The following is a 17817-nucleotide window of genomic DNA, read 5'->3' on the forward strand; positions in this document are numbered from 1 at the left end:
CTCCCTCTTTATCCATGTCCTCCAATCAGATATTTATAGACATTGATTAGATCCATTTGAACCCTTAAGAGTGTGGCCCTGGACTGCAGTAGCTAGATCTTTAAGCAGTGCTTCCCTTGCAAGTATGAATTCAATTAGACAAACAGCATTTTCATATTTCTGTAGGTCTGTTTCTGATTTGCAATGCCTTTGACCATAATCCCACCCTCCCAGGAAATTTTTTCATCCCATAATTTTTTCACTTCCTTCAACAATCCTGATTTTTCCAAACCTACCATTTAGAAACATTACTTCTTGCTTTCTGCCCTGCCTTTCTTTTGCTGTCAGGATGTGTCCATATTTTTGTAATTAATGCCCTTCAACACATTGTTTAACTGGCGGTTTCATTATGTTCTTTCTTCTTAAATCCAATTGAAATGGTAGAGAATAAACCATGAACAATTTCACAAGTAAAATAATTAATAGAGCAAATAAACACAAAAATCCCAACATGCACTAGTCATGTCTATGTGTAAGCATCAGTCACAAATCCACTGTGTAGATTTAGTTCACTAAATTAAAAATTTCTTTACAAAAACATTATCTGAACTCAGACTGCTTTTCTGGTTGCTCATACCTTATTCATACCCCTGGTGATGAATTTGGACAGTCATCAAGGAGTAATGCTTAACTAGGATGCTTAAGGCATCAAGAAAGCATTCTGCCCAACCTCAATTAGTTTTACTCTATTTTTTCTTGCTTGAGTGGTATTATTATCACAGCTGCAGGGTAAAAAAACCATAATGACAAAGGTAATTAATGCAATAAATGTTGCAAATGTTAAGCCTTCCTAGCGGACCATTTTGTCTTGCAATTATTTATTTTAATGACAGGAGTAGTGTAGTGGAAAAATGTATATATTGCCCAATAGCATCTTCATCATAATATAAGACCCAGAAGATTTGCATATCCTCAAAATGAAGAAAACCTGCACCTGTTATCTACAGCTATAAACCAAAACACACTTTGAACATTGTATTCAGTTCTGAGCCCTTCACTATAAGGACATAGAAGTGCTGGAGCATGTCCAAAAAAGGGCAGTGAGGCTTGTGAAGGGCCTAGATCACAAGTCCTTTGAGGATTAGCTGAGGGAGCTGGAGTTGTTTAGTCTGGAGAAGAGGAGGCTGAGGGGAGATCTCATTGCTCTTTACATCTACCTGAAAGGAGGCTGGAGCAATGACGGGGACAGCCTCTTCTCCCTGGTGACATGTGATAGGACCAGAGGGAATGGATGCAAGCTGCACCAGGGGAGGTTTAGGTTAGATATTAGGAAGCATTTCTTCACTGAAAGGGTTGTCAAGCGTTGGAATAGTTTGCCCAGGGCAGTGGTGGAGTCACCATCCCTGGAGGCATCTAAATGGCATGTGGACCTGGTGCTTAGGGACATGGTTTAGTGGCGAGCTTGCAGTGTTAAGGTCTAAGACTGGACTGGATGATCTTGGAAGTCTGATCCGACCAAAGACATCCTGTGATTCTGTGCAAAGTACTTCACAGGGATGTCACAAAATGAAAGTTCTGCATGGACACGTGTAAAAAGCAAAAAATTGTCTCAGTCTTTTGAACTATATTGCATCGTCTGGCAGTACTCCTCCTTTAATGGTCTTTTCACTTCTGGTAATATGCAGATGCTAGAACATTTTCATTTTCTGCATATTTAACTTGAAGGTTTGAAATTAAGTACATTTAAATGCATGCTCAATGTAGTTGATTACACTATTCACAGGTATTCAGAAGAGATGTTTTTAAATGTGCTTTGCTGATTATACCATATTTAATTAGTTTATTTTGTAATAAATTAATAAAATTACCCTTTGGTTATTCATTTCAGACACAGCCCTGTTTTTTCCATCCTTTGCTGGAAATTCTTATTTGGAACTACCTTCTCTGACATCTGTATCTGAGACCAAGACTGCATCTGGGCAGGAAAGAAGCAATCTGACGACTCTGTACTTGACGGTGAAAACAACTGCTCTAAATGGCACAATTCTTTACAGTGAGTACCACTGATACTTGAAGCTAAGTATCAGTTTTAGCTCCTTCAGGTCTTTATTAACTTCAGTGTACATCAGCTGGCATTTCCTGTTCAGCAGCAAAATGAGTCATTAAAATGCAGTAAAAGCCTTTTGGTGTTCTAATGCAGGATGCAGTATAAAATTTGAACTATCGGTCTTTGGGTTACTCTGGAAAGTTCTTTGATTTATGACTCATTGAGCAAAACATAACTTAAAATTGAAAACGCTGCTTCCTACAAGAAAGAACATAGTAATCATATGACTCCAGTAATAAAGTGTTCCAGCTCTAAAATACAAATGTTGAACAACTTATTACAGAGAGGCATCTTTTGCATAATTGAGTTGAGACTTATTTTTGAGTTTTTATTATAATTGTGATCTTGGTTCCAAAGATTTTTTGACTTGCAGGTTTAGCCTAGGTTCTGCAAATTTTCTGTATTTCAGAGTATTTACTGTGATTTCACACTTGAGAGGATTTTATTGTGGTCCCTGGAGAGTACACTTGCGAACTTGGATGTGTGCTTGTTAATACTACATAAGAATGTTGCTTCTTGCCTGCATATTTCATTCCTCGCTGCATGGCATGAACTTCTGAGGCAGTATGCTTTTTACTAGTCAGCAGGAAAAACAGGCTTCTCTGCCAGCAGAGTATTTCATTATGCATTTCTATCCAAATGGAAAACCTGGAAAGTGAGGTGATTTTTTCCTGAACCGAGGAAAAGCTAGAAAAATATGTGTTCTGCAATGTGTGATAGATTTACTCCACAAAGAAAAAAATTATTAGGAGCATTCTTTGTTCAATGCAGCTACCTAGGGTTCATCTACACAAAGCAAGCTTGTTGATATAAATTATTTTTATTCATTTTTGTTATTTTTATATTAAACTGGAAGTAATACATATGAATTTACCTGCACAGTGTAAATATTTATAATCCAAGGTTAAAAGTAGTCTAAGCTTTTTTGGCATTATTTAATAATGGCTTTTATTATTACTTGTATAATATTTTATTTAGATATAGAACCCTGTAGCCCCTAATTGGACATTTCTGTTCACTGCTTTTCAAAATGCTATCTCAAATCCTTGTTTGTTATAGTTCCGCCGTTGCTGCAGCTGCCTAAGCTAGAAGGCTGCAGAATTTGCAAAGAATCACGCATAAGTGATGATGTAGCAGTTCTTGATGTTGAAGTGTTATATACTTGTTAGTTATTTCCATTTCAAGAGGCGTTTTTTGTCCTTCAAGAAGGATTCGAGGAAGGTCACTGGAAGTACTTTGAATATATTTGGCATTTAATAATTTTGTTTGCCTCATCACTGCAAAATGGTTGGCTTCCAGCCAAAGTTAAAGTAAATCTTGCCATCTACCCATAAAGCCTAATGAGTAAGAATGTCTGTTAAAAAGAAAAATAAAAATTCAACAAGAAAGTTTCTCCACTATCCTTAGGACAAAGTGGTGTTTTCTGAAAACTTGGATAAGTGTAATCCTACAACCAGAGCCAAATTTGTTTCTGTCACTATTTGTTGGAAAAGGTTTTGATCTGAATGTAGCAAATTTAAGAAACTGGGGAGCAATGATGGTTGGAGTAACTTTGAAACAGAATTTGCAATGGTAGATGTTGTTTGCCTAGTTTACAGCTCAACTATTTTACACTTAATGAAATTGCTTACTTGGCAAACATGATACGTTCTGCAAAATTTGTAACTGAAATTAAAATTTCAACACTTTCATTATCTATGCTTTCCCATAATTACAAATATAAGATACTTGCTTCTCCATTGCATTTTATACAGAAATTACAGAAAGATTAACAGTGGATATCCCCTTCTTTTTGTTTCCATCCAGCTACACAAGACAGAGTTACAAACTAAGCTTTATTTAGTAGCAGGTATTCCACACTTGTGTTCATAATCATCATTTAAAGTGAAAGTGCATTGGGAGGCATATCAATCTTGGTAATTTTTAGATGTCTCTGCCTTTTCTTTTTAGGTTTTTCCAGTTGTCAGGTTAGAGCTAGCCATACTTGGAATTAGTGAGTTCCTTTAGAGTAGTTAGTGTTGAGAATCAGAGATGAGTGTTATCTTGAGCTTTCAGACTATGATATAAATCTATGCGGGCTGTGGAATGTCTGCTTTGTTGCTAGTAATTTTTTAAATTGTTTTAAGAACCCTAGAAATTGTTACATTTTATATGTCTAGTTCTAACTAATTGCTGTGATAAGACAGGTAATCTGCACATAATTTTTCATGTCTCATAAGTGTGGTCGAGTATTTTGAGTAGATGTTCAGAGATTTAAGTATCTTAAGCAACACAGGATGAAGCAGATAGGCTGCCTCAGGGTTATGTCCTGAAATTTTAGGTGCAGCTGAAATGATGATGTGAAAGGAAGACAGGGTGTGGGTGCCTTCTTTGTGTACCAAGGGAGGACACCACAGTGAGCATAGTTGATAGCTGTATTATGCTTCTGAATTTCATCTTCCATATCCCAGTGAATTTCCTTCTACCACTGCTTTTATTTTTTAAGACATACTGATTTAACAAAAATAGTTATGCCTAATTCAGTTATATGGATACAGATACGGGATAATCCTAGGGATAATCAGTGCAAAATAAACCCCACTGAATTAGGTAGAGGGATTGCCAGTTTAAAATAATCAAGATCATACCAAATATGTTCAAGATGCTGCTGCTTCAAAAAAAATTCTCTAGTCTTTTTCAGATTATGTCCTTCTATTTGAGATAGTTTCTGCTTTTGAATATCAGAGAAAATATTAATTTTCCTCAATTACATTTAAACAGAGAAGTTATTTACATGTGTACAAGTACACAGAATCTTTCTGTACCAGAAGTAGAAACTAATGCTTTTTTCTCATATCAAACATAAATTCAAAAGCTAGTGGTCTACTAAGAAACTTAGAGATAATTACCTATTGTAGAAAATCTCAAAAGAAATGCAAAGAAAGAGAAGAAAGTATTTTTAAACCAATGTGAGTTTATGTCTTTTCAGTCTTCTGGCTCTGCAGGTGTAGCAGGCATACATTTTGGGCAAAAGTCTTTCATTTTAAAAGTAAATAAAAATAACATCAGGAAGAAGAGTAGAACTTAGAGAATTTTGTGGCACAAGGGTGTGTTTCACTTCAAATACCCTAGAAGAAAAAAACTTTGAAGCTGTGTCAGAAGGGTTTGCATGGAATGATCCCACCATAGTTATTTTATAAGGTGTTTTTTTTTTTTTTTCTGTATGGAGCCTTAGTTTTGCCTTCTTTATATGGTTCCAGAGCATGTAAATTGTGTTTAGCCTATGTGCATTTTTTCTAGCCTTTATTCGACTTTGTGTTCTTCCATTCAAAACCTCTTCAGTAACATGTTACTGTAAAAAAGCTTTTTACTATCTATGGAAATACAATTTCATCTCAGTGCTGGACTGAATTTATTTCAATGAGTTTTCATGAGCTAATAAAAATGTTGCATCATTCTTTTAGTAGAAATACTATAAATAATAGATGTGCGGTGGAAGGAGAAGTAAGAAAATGGTCTTCCTAGCAGGCTCTTATCTCTTGGATTCTGTTGATTGGAAGGATTAAGATTTTGATCTTAAGATTTTGTGATGGATGCTTTAAAATCAAGTTTTTAAACATAAAGTTCCATCCGACTAGAACTTGCACCTAAGACACTTTTGATATTCCTAAGGCTATTCCAGGCCCAATCATTAAGTTAAAAATTTACAGACACATTTTCAAATATACAGAAATCATAGACAAAAATTCATCATTTGTATATTAGTGACAATGCAATTTTCACTTCCCACATATCTTTGCAAAGATACTCAATTTTCAGACCAGTCAACACAGGTGCATAAATTTGACTCTTTGAGGTAGGTAGAACAATTACCTGTAAAGAGAAACACTAAAAAAAAAACAAACAAAAAAACATGAAAAAACATATTTATATCTGAAGTTCTTTATACTGGCCTCTCAAGCATTCATACTTGCTGTGTATGTGTAAGTTTGTTGAACTCCTTCAAGCTGTCTAGTGATTGCTGTTGGGTTTGTATGACGTTTTTTACTGAAATCTGTACACTTGCATTTCCCTCTCTCTGAACCCCTGACTCATGTAGGTGAATATGCATGCAGGGTGGGCTGAGACCATCTCGGGGCAGGTTCTGCTCTTGAAATAAAGCTGCATCTAAAGAACAGTAACATGTAACAGATCATGCGTGGCAGCGGAAGAGAAGTAAAATCAGTAGTTAAGGTGAAAATTCAAACATGCTTTACTATCTGAAAAAGCCTTTGGATTTCTGTGGCCCATGAAAATAAGACTGTACTAGAGAAAGGGAAATGAATGTGTACCATGAGATTCAGGTGGTGTATGAGTACACTTTCTTTTGTTACAGAGTGTAGGTTTATAAATGCCTTGTTGATTCTTTTTGAAACAAACTGGGGATATGTCACAGAAATGCATATTTTTTAATGGCTTTAGAGGAGAGAGGTGACTTGTTCCCTTATGGTAATAATAGTAATGCTGATGATGGTGTAGTTCTCAGGGAATTTCTATGGTTTTTGTAAATACTGGTAATTGAAGTGTATATCTGGAACTTTGGTGGAAAAAAAAGATTTATTTTTCAATACAGCTAAAAAGCATTGTTTTGTTCTCCTGATTACAATAGAAACCCAGAAGTATAAATCAGCTGGCAAAAAGATATACATTGAAAATAGCAAGTTTCTTAACTACAGGAATGTCTTAAACCGTGGAGGGTGTTGCTTTTTCTTTCTAGTAATTACAGGAACAGTAGAAGAAGTGATGGTTTCAATGCTACCACTTAATTCCTTTGTGGCATATCTGTTTAACAGAACATAAAGTATTCCAGATTTTTAAGATTCACTTTTCTTATTAAAGGATGTATATAGAATAAAAGCTCTTAATTTTTCTGGATGCAAGGAGTTAGGCACGAATGTGTCACTTTCACATTTTCCCTATACTTATGTATACTTCCAACCCTTCACTTGTTTACATCATTGTCTACTCTGTGTCTTTTTCAGCTGAGTACTTCTCAGGTTCCTTCACATTAGGGTTGATTCTGAAGCTTATTTCATCTTATCTGAACAAAGACTTCTAACATTACACAGCTTAATTATCTCTTCCTGGTTGTTGAGTGCAGACACAGAAAGTAGTGGAGGACTGCATAACTTGTAGGATTCTGATACTGTATTTAACATTAATTACATCTTTGCTTTACATTTTCACTCTGTCAGGCTCTTCTCCCCTTTCTATAGCACCAATTTCTTTCCCTTATTTTTGCTCCTTTTTTTTTTGTTCTGCTTCTCTCTTGTAATTAGTTTACTTTTCAGATAATACAAATGCTTGCTATGATCGTCCATGTCAATATCCTTGCTAGTTTTTACGTGAATGTAAAATGCAGTATTATATACATTTGCAAAATAAGTATCTCTTCACTTTTTTTGAATTAATACTGTGTGCATATACAGGTTTTCTCCAGAATTTTGTAATTTATTATTTCTGTCTGCAGGCACTAAGCTGTTCAGTCCGATGAACATAATATCCTTTATGAGTTCCATATGCTCCCTCTGTTCCTCCTTCGTTCCTGTTTTTTGCTCCTTGCTCTGTCTTTCCTCTTCCTTTCTACTCACTTCAAAAGAAAAGTTGCTGTTGTCAGCTGTGCTCCTTTTAATAGTAGTACAACTCCTGCTTCTGCTACTGCTTTTTCAAAGCTGCGCTACCATCAAACAGCTGACAAATGAACTGTCAGCAGAAAGTAATCTGGAGGCTAGGGCATTCACTGGGTACAAGAACTGCAGAATTATTAGAAAGGGTTAATGTTCATGACATTTTAATATTCTGTTAATGTACTGATGTTAGCAATGCCTCCATAATTAAAGTTCAAATAAGTTTCACAAAGATACAGAAGAATAATCCTCTTTGTCGAAAGCATATTTAAAAATAATAAGAAAATTGCATTCATCTGCTTGTTTCAGGTGTATTTTACTAGAAAAAAATTGCACATTTTACTTTTTTTTTCTTTTTCCCTAAGTTAGTCCACTTTCAGATCATCCATTTTACAAATACCTCATATTAAGAGGTGGTGATGAGATTGTATGTTTCTCTGGCAGATCATTACTTAACATTTAATTACAGTGAGAAATTTCAAGACAAGATGCTTTTGATAGACAAATGGATTTGAATCAGAAACTATACATAAGAAGTATATTTAAGTCAGAATTTTAAGGTTTTTGTAAAAGAATTAAAACTTGTATCTATCTTTATGTATTACAACAGCCAGTGAGGACCAAAAAAAGGAGATCCATGCCTCCTCCACTTGTTCTTATTCATGGGTCTTAATATAAAGAGAAGTGAACATTAGCAGTTAATGTGAATATATCTATAAAAATAAGCAAGAACAATAAAATATGTATATACAGAAAACAAAGACACTTATAGGCTACTGATAGGCAGAATATGTGAATCAGTAGCTGTCAGGACATCACTTTACTAAATCTTACTATACTGTTGTTGAAGACGATTTTCCTTTTCAACGCTTTTATTATCAAGGATTTTATCAATGGTTGGCTGAGAGTAACAATTACCGAGAACTAACTAATTTTTGTAGAGGTTGTCTGTTAAAAACATGGGGAAAGAGATGGGATGTAAGTTTTATAAAAATTACTACATATGTCAGAAGCAAATAAACTAATCCAATTTTTGCTGGAGATTTCTTGTTAAATATGTCAGAGAAAAAAAAATCAAAAAAATGCACAATTATTACATTTGTGCCAATCAAGATTATCCATGATTTGAGAAATATTTAGTTATTAAATCCATTATGAATTCTTTATTCTACTCCTTACTGATTTTACTTTTTTGCATTATTTAATGTCATCAACATGTCAAACCAAATTTTAATATTTAGCCACAAAGCAAAATAAAGTGGTCATAAAAAACTGATACAGTTATAAAGTTTTACTTCATCATTTTCACTTTTATTGGAGTCAGCATAACGCTGTTCACAATCCCTTCAAGGACAGATGGTTTTAACTTGTGCTATACATGGTAGTCTATAACTTCTGACAATTGGATTTCAGGTATCACAGCCCATGTGTGGGGTGATGGGAAGAAGTCTCACCGCAGGTGGTTAACAGCAGACAGGTTCTGCAGGCAAGCAGGGACTGCAGGCGAGCAAGAACCCCCAAAGAACAGGGAAACCCCAAAAGGCAAGCAGCAGCAGGTTCAGTGTCCATCCAAAGGGCGGCCACAAGCAGCAGGCAGGCAGTTTCTTTATGGCTCTTGGGGACTCACTCCTTTGTCCCCGGTTGACAAGTCTCTTGTTCCTGGGTCTTCCCTGCCAATCAGGCGGGACTTTCTTCCCGTCCTGCTGCACCGTCCCTGGTTTCCCTGGTGGCTGGTTACTCCCTCATGGAGTCTTAAGTTGTTTTGTGGCAGAGGAGGCGAGCAGACAGGAGAGGGTTTAAAGTGCCTGATGGAGCAGCCATTTAAAATTAGTTATGACTGCTGACCTAAAGGGCATATTGTGTTCGTGTGAGGAAAAGTCCAGTCCTTCACAGATGATGTATCAAGTTTCGTGATAGCCCATCCATTAGTGTGGCTGACAAAACTGGTTTCTTGTCATTGTTTCTCTTTTCTTTGTCACATCTGTGTTTTCCTTATTGCCTTCTCCTTTTCTGTATTATCCAATTTTTACAGGGTCCTTAATCAGATAATCTTACTGAAATAAGCATTACCAGACTGTGCATGCCCAAACCAGTTCATGTAACCAACCGGGTTTGGTTCTTGTTGAGACTCCATTTGTTGGTCGTGTTTGTGCCTCTGCATGTATTGGTTTCCTCTTTTTTCTTATCATCCCACTGGACAAAAAGGAAGCAAATGTTCTCTCCTACCACATACTCTCATAAAAAGGTTATTTGTACTGTGGATGTGTTGTGGAGCGATATATGTGCTCCAGACAAGCTGAAGAATTGGATACAGATAGGATTCAGGAAATCATGATTCCAGGTTTCCAAGCATTGTGAATCTGGAAGTTAAGAAAAACATAGTAAACTTATTATGCTCAAGTACTGCAAAACAAATATGTGTATTACATTGAATTTCATAAGCTAGCTATTACATCTTTCTTACTTTAGTTAAATATAGTAAATTATATTGCAAAAAACAGATTAACATTTTAATAGTTTGTCTTGAAGGGGAATAAAAATCCTAAATGAGAACTGTGTCTTACCTTCTATGAGAAGTAAATACATTTAAATTCAAAGTTCAAATTAATAAAAAAATACCCATCCAAAATAATTTGCAATTGTAGGTGTCAGTTCTTTTTTTTAGTAGATGAAGAATGTTCCAACCAAAATTTAAATAGAAATATTTAGCTGTCATATTTACAATATACTACTTAGTGGAAGTGAAGAAAGATTGAAAGTATTTTTAAAACATCTTTACGTTCTTATTTTAAACTGCACAAGTAGCACAGTATGTCTTATGTTTGGTAGCTCACAATTATTTTTGTCGTCAAGTCTGAAATGTATCATTAATTGGGAAAGGTGAATTGTTCATAATCTTTACAGAGGTTATATGAAAGAGATGTTCTCTTATCATTTTTGTTTTCCATAATATGGTTGAAGAGATGAATGAAATAGTAATTCTTTATCTATCTTCCTTCCTTCCTTCCTTCCTTCCTTCCTTCCTTCCTTCCTTCCTTCCTTCCTTCCTTCCTTCCTTCCTTCCTTCCTTCCTTCCTTCCTTCCTTCCTTCCTTCCTTCCTTCCTTCCTTCCATCCATCCATCCATCCATGATACTGCTGGATGTAGACAAAAGTTCACCTTCAATTGATGTAAAGATAAAGGGTTTAGGCTACTAGAGTGGTATGAAAATAAATTTGTCTTTTAGTTATTGTATTTTACTTTGATCTGTTATCAGCTCTTGATACATATTCTCACACACACTCAAGTTGAATCAATCCTGTAAATGGATAGGAGACTCCTCAATGTCACGTAGGCATTATGACTGGCAATGATATTCCGGTAGTGTGGAATATTTTTTGAGGTCCTACACTTTCATGAGTGTGACTGTCTGTATTTTGTTTTCAAAGCTAGTGAAAGGAATTTTGGAGAACAATTTCTTCACTTGTATCTTGTGGAGGGAAGACCAACAGTTCGATTCAGCTGTGGAAACTCTCAGAACATTCTGACTGTATCCGTCAATCAATCCATTAGCAAGGGTATACTAATCCCTATCACAATAAGGTAAGAACTTACCACTATGTTACACTAAAGAGTTTTAGTCATATATACTGAGAAATAAAGCATGACATAAGTTTTGGTTTTGTTTTGTTGGTTTTTTTTCACAATAAAAAGACAAGTCATGGAACTGCAGAATCATAGAACAGTTTGGGTTGGAAGGGACCTTAAAGATCATTTCATCCCAGCTCCAATGCATGGGCAGAGACACTTGCCTGTAGACCAGATTCCTCAAAGTCCAATTTTATGTATATTTGGAAACCTTTTTTCATGATTGAAAAAACATTTCAGTACACATAGAGTAATTCAGTCTGTTGCAGAACTTCTTAATTGTTCCATCTCCAGACACTATTACAGATACAGAGGAAGTCAGTTTGAGAACTGAAACAATTTAAATGTAAAATTGGAGTTTACAAATGGGTAATTCATATTGCATGCTTATTAATTTATGCTTATTCATTTAATACATTAAATTTGTCATCAGAATTCTTGTGGTAAGTATAGGATTCGTTTATTGTATACTTCTAATATGGAAAATGAACATGCCGACATCTTGCAATGCAATAAGCCATCATAGCTACATATGCAACTGTACTGTCAGCAGTACACAACAGTGGCTGACCAGTACTGCCATTTTTTATTTAGTATACAAAATAGTTCATAGAATGGTTAACTTAAAATTTTGGAAAAATTATTATTGTCTTGCCTTGATAATGCATTAACACTTTTCCACTCATGATATTTCATATGTGCAAGTTAGGAAAATTCTAGAATGAAATAATATTAATGTTGTGTTGTATTTACATTATTAATTTAATGTATTTGCATTAAAATAATGGTAAAGTATGTAAAGTTTATTTTTAAAATATTTTAGAAATAATTCTGGTGTTTGTATAAAATTCCAAGTTACCATGATTAATATATTCTTTATTAAAGTATTAAAGTATCAGAGATAATTGGTGCATCTGAACTGTAAGCATTTATGATGTGAGGGAATTTATTAAAGGTAGCTTTAACTAGGACCTTTTTTGCTGTTAAGAGGACGCTATATGAAGGAGACTGCCGAAATTTCCCTGAAAGTTTCACTGTTCTCAAAATTACCTTCTTACTACCAAAAAAAGAAAAATAAAAAGCATCCTCTTGAAGACTTTTATATTTGTCTTCCGAGCTGTGTATTATGTAAATGTTGGGAAATTCTAAAATGCTACTGATGCCAGGAGGTTTGATGATTTCAGTATATAGAGTAGATTGGTATGGGGAGAAGAAACTGTTTAGGCTTGTTTTAGTTAGGTTTTATGCTCACCCCATAATCTTTACTATTTTTTTTTTCCAATCAAACTTGATAGAATATAAATACAAAACCTGTTTTCAGTATATGAAAGGATCTGCCACTTAAGAAACTGTTTCAATTCCACCTTATATTTCTTTCCAGCCACAGGTCAGTACATTAATCTTATACTCCATTTAAAACAATGTTTTTTTCCTTTTATTCTATGTTAATATTAATGCCTAGTATTAATGAAACAAAGCTGCATACCATATATTCACATCTAATCACTTATTAGCTGTCAGTATAGTAATCTATTTTTGGATTTTTGTACAAATTGTTAATGTACGTACAATTTACAAAGACAATTATATCATTTCCTCTTCCTATGAGCCACCAGATAAAGATTTTTTTTCTCTTAAAAGATCCCTGGTTACAAGTATACAGCTCAATACAAACAAACAATTCTAAGTTTGTTTTTTAATCTCAGAGACTACACTTCTGTGAGACATTGGTCAGCTGATTGTCTGCACTGTATTAGCTGTGGTAGCATTGTCTGCTTCATAAGCTTAAGACATTAAAATGCTGTACAGTTTTCAAAGTATAATAATATCTTAGCAACAAATGCATTTAAGGGGCATTGGAAAGAATTTTCGTGGCTACAGAGTTCAAGTTCGCAATGAAAAATAAATTTATTTCTCTCTTTTTTACCTTATAATTATCACCTATATATTTATGGCTTCACTCTCCGTGTTACAAGCACTAAAAGTAATGTCAGTTCAATTTGCACATTACCTTTGTTTACTGGAATTTATGCTGCTATCTTTAAAATTGTGGGATACTAAATAACTTGCCAGGTGTGATTGTAGACTGTGACTGACAAGGATTTACATGCATCTGGGTTTATGGGCTTGGCCTTCAGAGTGACTAGTCATTATTCTTGTGAGTCCTCCTAAAACATAGAAAGAGCAGTATATCCTTCACCAAACAGCAATAAAATTGCAGTCATTCAGCAATCATCCTTAACCTTTGCCAAAGAAAAAAGCAAACTTGACAAGGCATTTGTGGCCCCCAGGATCTTGTATCATAGGATGTAAAATATGAATCCATGACAAAACTGTTGATTTGTGTTCTCTTGGTGGCTGTTGAAGATAGATAACTCTATCTTTATGTGTTACCTGCAAAATTAATGAGGTTTTTTCCCTGTAATGCAGGAAAAGTGACAAGGACTGGAATAAATAACTATTTTTGCTATTGTTTCAAAACAGTCCAAGTGGAAGACAGTATTTATGTTAAAATTGACTTGGAATAAGTCTATAAAATCATATATGACAGATACTCCAGTTCTGGATGCAACTCTGGCTCCAGTGGGTAAAAAGCATAATTAAGACAACCAATAACATCTATAGCAGCAGATTTTCATCTTTCCAAACTTTTTAATTCTAAATGCACCATATAAAGGAAGCTGGGATACGCTAGTTTACAGCCATTGCTTTCTCTTAACTGTATGATTAGCTTCCTTAGATATAGCCATTTCCTTCTAACCTGAAGAAGGTTAAGTTAGTTTTAAGTGTTCAGTCATTGCCTTTACTGTCCTTGTGACATGACAGCTTTATAGAAAAAAACAAAGGAATTATGATTGCTTACTTTTTTGCCTTTCCTAAACAAACTACAGACCTGTTTCAATCCAGCTTTATTAACTGTTTCCATTTCTGTTTATTTTAGAATTATTTGATTGCTGGTTTTAAAAATATGCATTTGTTTTAATTTTTTTTTTTTGCTTTTAATTGCTTTTAATTTTTTGTTACTTTTAAGCTGAGATTGTATGGATTTTTTCAGTTAAATCTGTGAGTACACACTCCAGATGTAGTTTGGATTTCTTTTATGGATTTGTTCCTTAAAATTATTCATTCAGTTCAAACACATTTGATTTTGTATGTGGTTCTGAAATGTGTTTGCCTGATACAAAATATACCGTACGTTGTTTGTGGTTAAAGTGATGTGACTGTCACTGGGGCCAGATGGTGTTTCATCAATTCAGTGGATGAAGGAAAGTAACTTTTAACAAGCATGAGATTGAGATAATCAAGGTACCAGGATTTTGATTTTCCTAGATAGTGGGGTTGATTTTAGTTTTTATAGTAGGACTACTGATTTATTTATTTTTAGATGTCTTCAACTTTTCTTCTTTAAATGATTTTTTTTTTAATTATATTACCTTAAAAAGTTTAGATAGTATTTTCTAGACATTGATGGGGGATGCCAGATTCTCTTCTGTTTGGAAGATTCTAGGCAAGCATTAATTACAATAATGGCTGTGTAAGACAGTGTCACCCTTTTCCATTTTATTTACCTTCAGAATAGTCAGAATTTTGCTTTGGAATTTAATTAACACAGTGCCCATCCTCACAGAGCTTTATCATTGTATTATGTGCCTTAATATTTCATGTATTTCCCTAAGTGAACATACTGCATGTAGATTTTTGCAGTTTTCTGTCACTCTGTAATTAGGGGTATGGATGTATACATACTGTATATTTTAGTTTTGAATCTTAAGTCAACACATATGTGAATCAAACCCATGTGGATATTGTCTTGCATAAAACCAGAAGTGCTGTCGGACATGAAGTAAATGTAATACATTTGGAATTAAATTTTGACTTAATTATAACAGGACTGCATATACAACTATACATATTTATATTTACTGCATTTTTTACAGAAATTGCAGATTGTAAATTAGCATAAACCTTAGTAGGACAAAACCTAAAAATAGCAGTTGATGATGTTTTATCCAGCCTTGTAAAAACAGTAATCCATTCAGTTCAGTTTTTAATGTATATGTATTTCATAAAATCACATTTACCACTACAAGATAGGAAGGTTTGCGCAATGTCTGCTTACGTACTGTTTGTTCTCTGAAAACCTTAATCCTGGTTCCATCAATCCATCTGTTGCAGTTTTACTTGGGTAAACCACTACATCTGCTGTTCAGTCTCAAAAATAGTCCCTTAATACATGCATTACATCAAACTAATGCATATATATTATTGTGTATGCAATTAAAATTGAACATTTTGTGGAACATGAGAATCAACCAGTTAAATTATTCTTTGTGGCCTGCTACCTGAAATAAATAAGAGAATGAATTCCCTTTACGAGCATAGAAAAGATTACATTTTGTCTTTGATTCCGTTTCAGATTTCATGTTTGAACAGAACACTCGATGTGTTTAGAAACATTTTTTTGCTTTCATTCAGTGTCTGTATTCAGTATTTAATCAGTGATCTGTCAAAGTCAACAAATCAACTGCTATGGCTATTCAAGCTCATTAGCTATTGACTTGGAGAGCAGATGTTTGGATTGCTGTGCCCTTCATGTTCTGCCTTAGACTACAGCTTCTCAAAGTAACTGGCCTTACAGAAATATCTCAAGAACACAGAAACACAGAACCTCATGACTGTTGAGGTTGGAAGGGACCTCTTGAAATCATCCTGTCCAACACTCCTGCTCAAGCAGGAGCACATAAAGCATGTAAGACCATGCCCAGTCAGGTTTTGAATATCTGAGAGTCCAGTATCTTACTCATCTTTGTGGCCTTTTGCTGAACACAGTCTTTAAGTCGGTATCTTTCTTGTACTGGAGAACACAGTACTAGGTGCAGCACTCCAGATGTGGTCTCACCATTGTAGAACAGAGGGGAAAGATTACCTGCATTGACCTGAAGGACAGTTATGGCAGTAAAGACTGAGGTAAAGAAGGCACTGAGTATCTCAACCTTTTCCAGGTCCTTTTTCAGGGGATTGCCTTCCCCATTCAGCAATGAGCCCACATTTTCCTAAGTTTTTCTAATGGTACTAGTTTTATTGTAGAATTCCTTCTTGTTGCCCTGAATGTCACTTGCCATAGTCAAGTACTTTCCTAACCCTGTCCCTCCAGGTTTTTTTTGCAACTGTATAGTCCTCTTGGATCACCTGCCCATGCTTCTGTGTTTGTAAGTATCAGGTCCAACAAAGCATCTGCACTTCTTGTCTATTTGAGCACCCATACCATGAGATTGTCATGAGATGGCTGGAACACTGCTATATTGTCTCTCCAGCAGATACCTGGGTGGTTAATAACTCTTATTCTAGTCTGAAAATTCTGCCAAAAATTTTTGCATATCTGTCTTACTGGGTCATGACCAGATCGATTGCTTCATTCTATTAAGAAAGAACTGCAGAACCCATTGGGTTTGGTGGTTTTTGTTTTCTCAATATGAACAAACCTTTGTATAATATGCCTACTAAATGCTATTTGTATGATGAATGCTTGTAGACTGTCTTATTAATTCCATAAAGATTTATATTTTTTTAAATGCAGTTACCTTCACTGAGCTTTTTATGGTGTCTGTGTTAAGGGGAGGACAGAAGTGCTTTGGCCATGATGGTTTTTTCTTTTCCCTAGAACAGGGTGATTTTTAAGGATACAATTATGATTTTATTTTTAAATTTTCTAGCCAGGTAGATTTATAATAGTATGAAATTGAATGTCCATCATTAACTAATTTTGGATGGTTTATTTTAATCTTCCCATTCATAGTATGTCATTCTACTATTGAGTTGTATTCACTCAATCTAACTGTACCTGCTTTCAAGTTAGATATCTAGTCTAAATGAGTTTTTCTGTTTAACTATGTGAATTTATGGCAAAAATTAAAAATTCCTACTATTATTACTTGCTGGGCCTTTTTGCCATTCGGTTAAAACTTGGCAGCTTGTCTTTAGGTTTCCTGCCTCCATTGAAATAGACACTGATGTTTAAAAGACAAGCATTCTGAAAAGATAAAAGAATGAGCTTGCAAATCAAAACCTGTTTCTTTTTTGCAATAATTTTTACCCATTGATAACCTCCTCTTTCTGTTACAATTACTGCAACTTCAAATCTACTTGAAAATTCAAGGTTCTGATGTTGTGAGCCTCAATGATAAAAAGAATACATTTTATGAATGGCTTAATACCATGAAAAATACAAGCGTAGATTTCAAACAAATATCTCATTTGAAAGTCCTGTTAGAATGGCCCAGCCTCCATTATTCTGTTGAACACAGAATTTTAAAAATTATATTTTGTTGGTAATTTTATGTAAGTCAAAACTGCCATTCTGATAAATTAAACTCTGTCTGGGAGCAAATGCTGACTTTTAACTCAAAAATATGCCCCGAACTTGAGCTCGAAATTGACATAGTAAATTCTTGTCTGCCC

At 34.7% G+C, this 17817-nt stretch overlaps 1 protein-coding gene across 1 annotated transcript in view; it reads left to right on the forward strand.

Moving 5' to 3' along the window:
• Positions 1 to 17817, forward strand: part of EYS (eyes shut homolog) — a 686220-nt gene that overhangs the window by 534827 nt on the left and 133576 nt on the right. Inside the window, exons 29-30 of the mRNA XM_051613735.1 lie at positions 1868 to 2032; positions 11160 to 11313. Coding sequence (XP_051469695.1) covers positions 1868 to 2032; positions 11160 to 11313 — 319 coding nt within the window. The remainder of the gene's footprint in view (positions 1 to 1867; positions 2033 to 11159; positions 11314 to 17817) is intronic.

This window comes from Apus apus, chromosome 3, assembly GCF_020740795.1.
Source record: "Apus apus isolate bApuApu2 chromosome 3, bApuApu2.pri.cur, whole genome shotgun sequence".
Lineage (NCBI taxonomy): Eukaryota > Metazoa > Chordata > Aves > Apodiformes > Apodidae > Apus > Apus apus.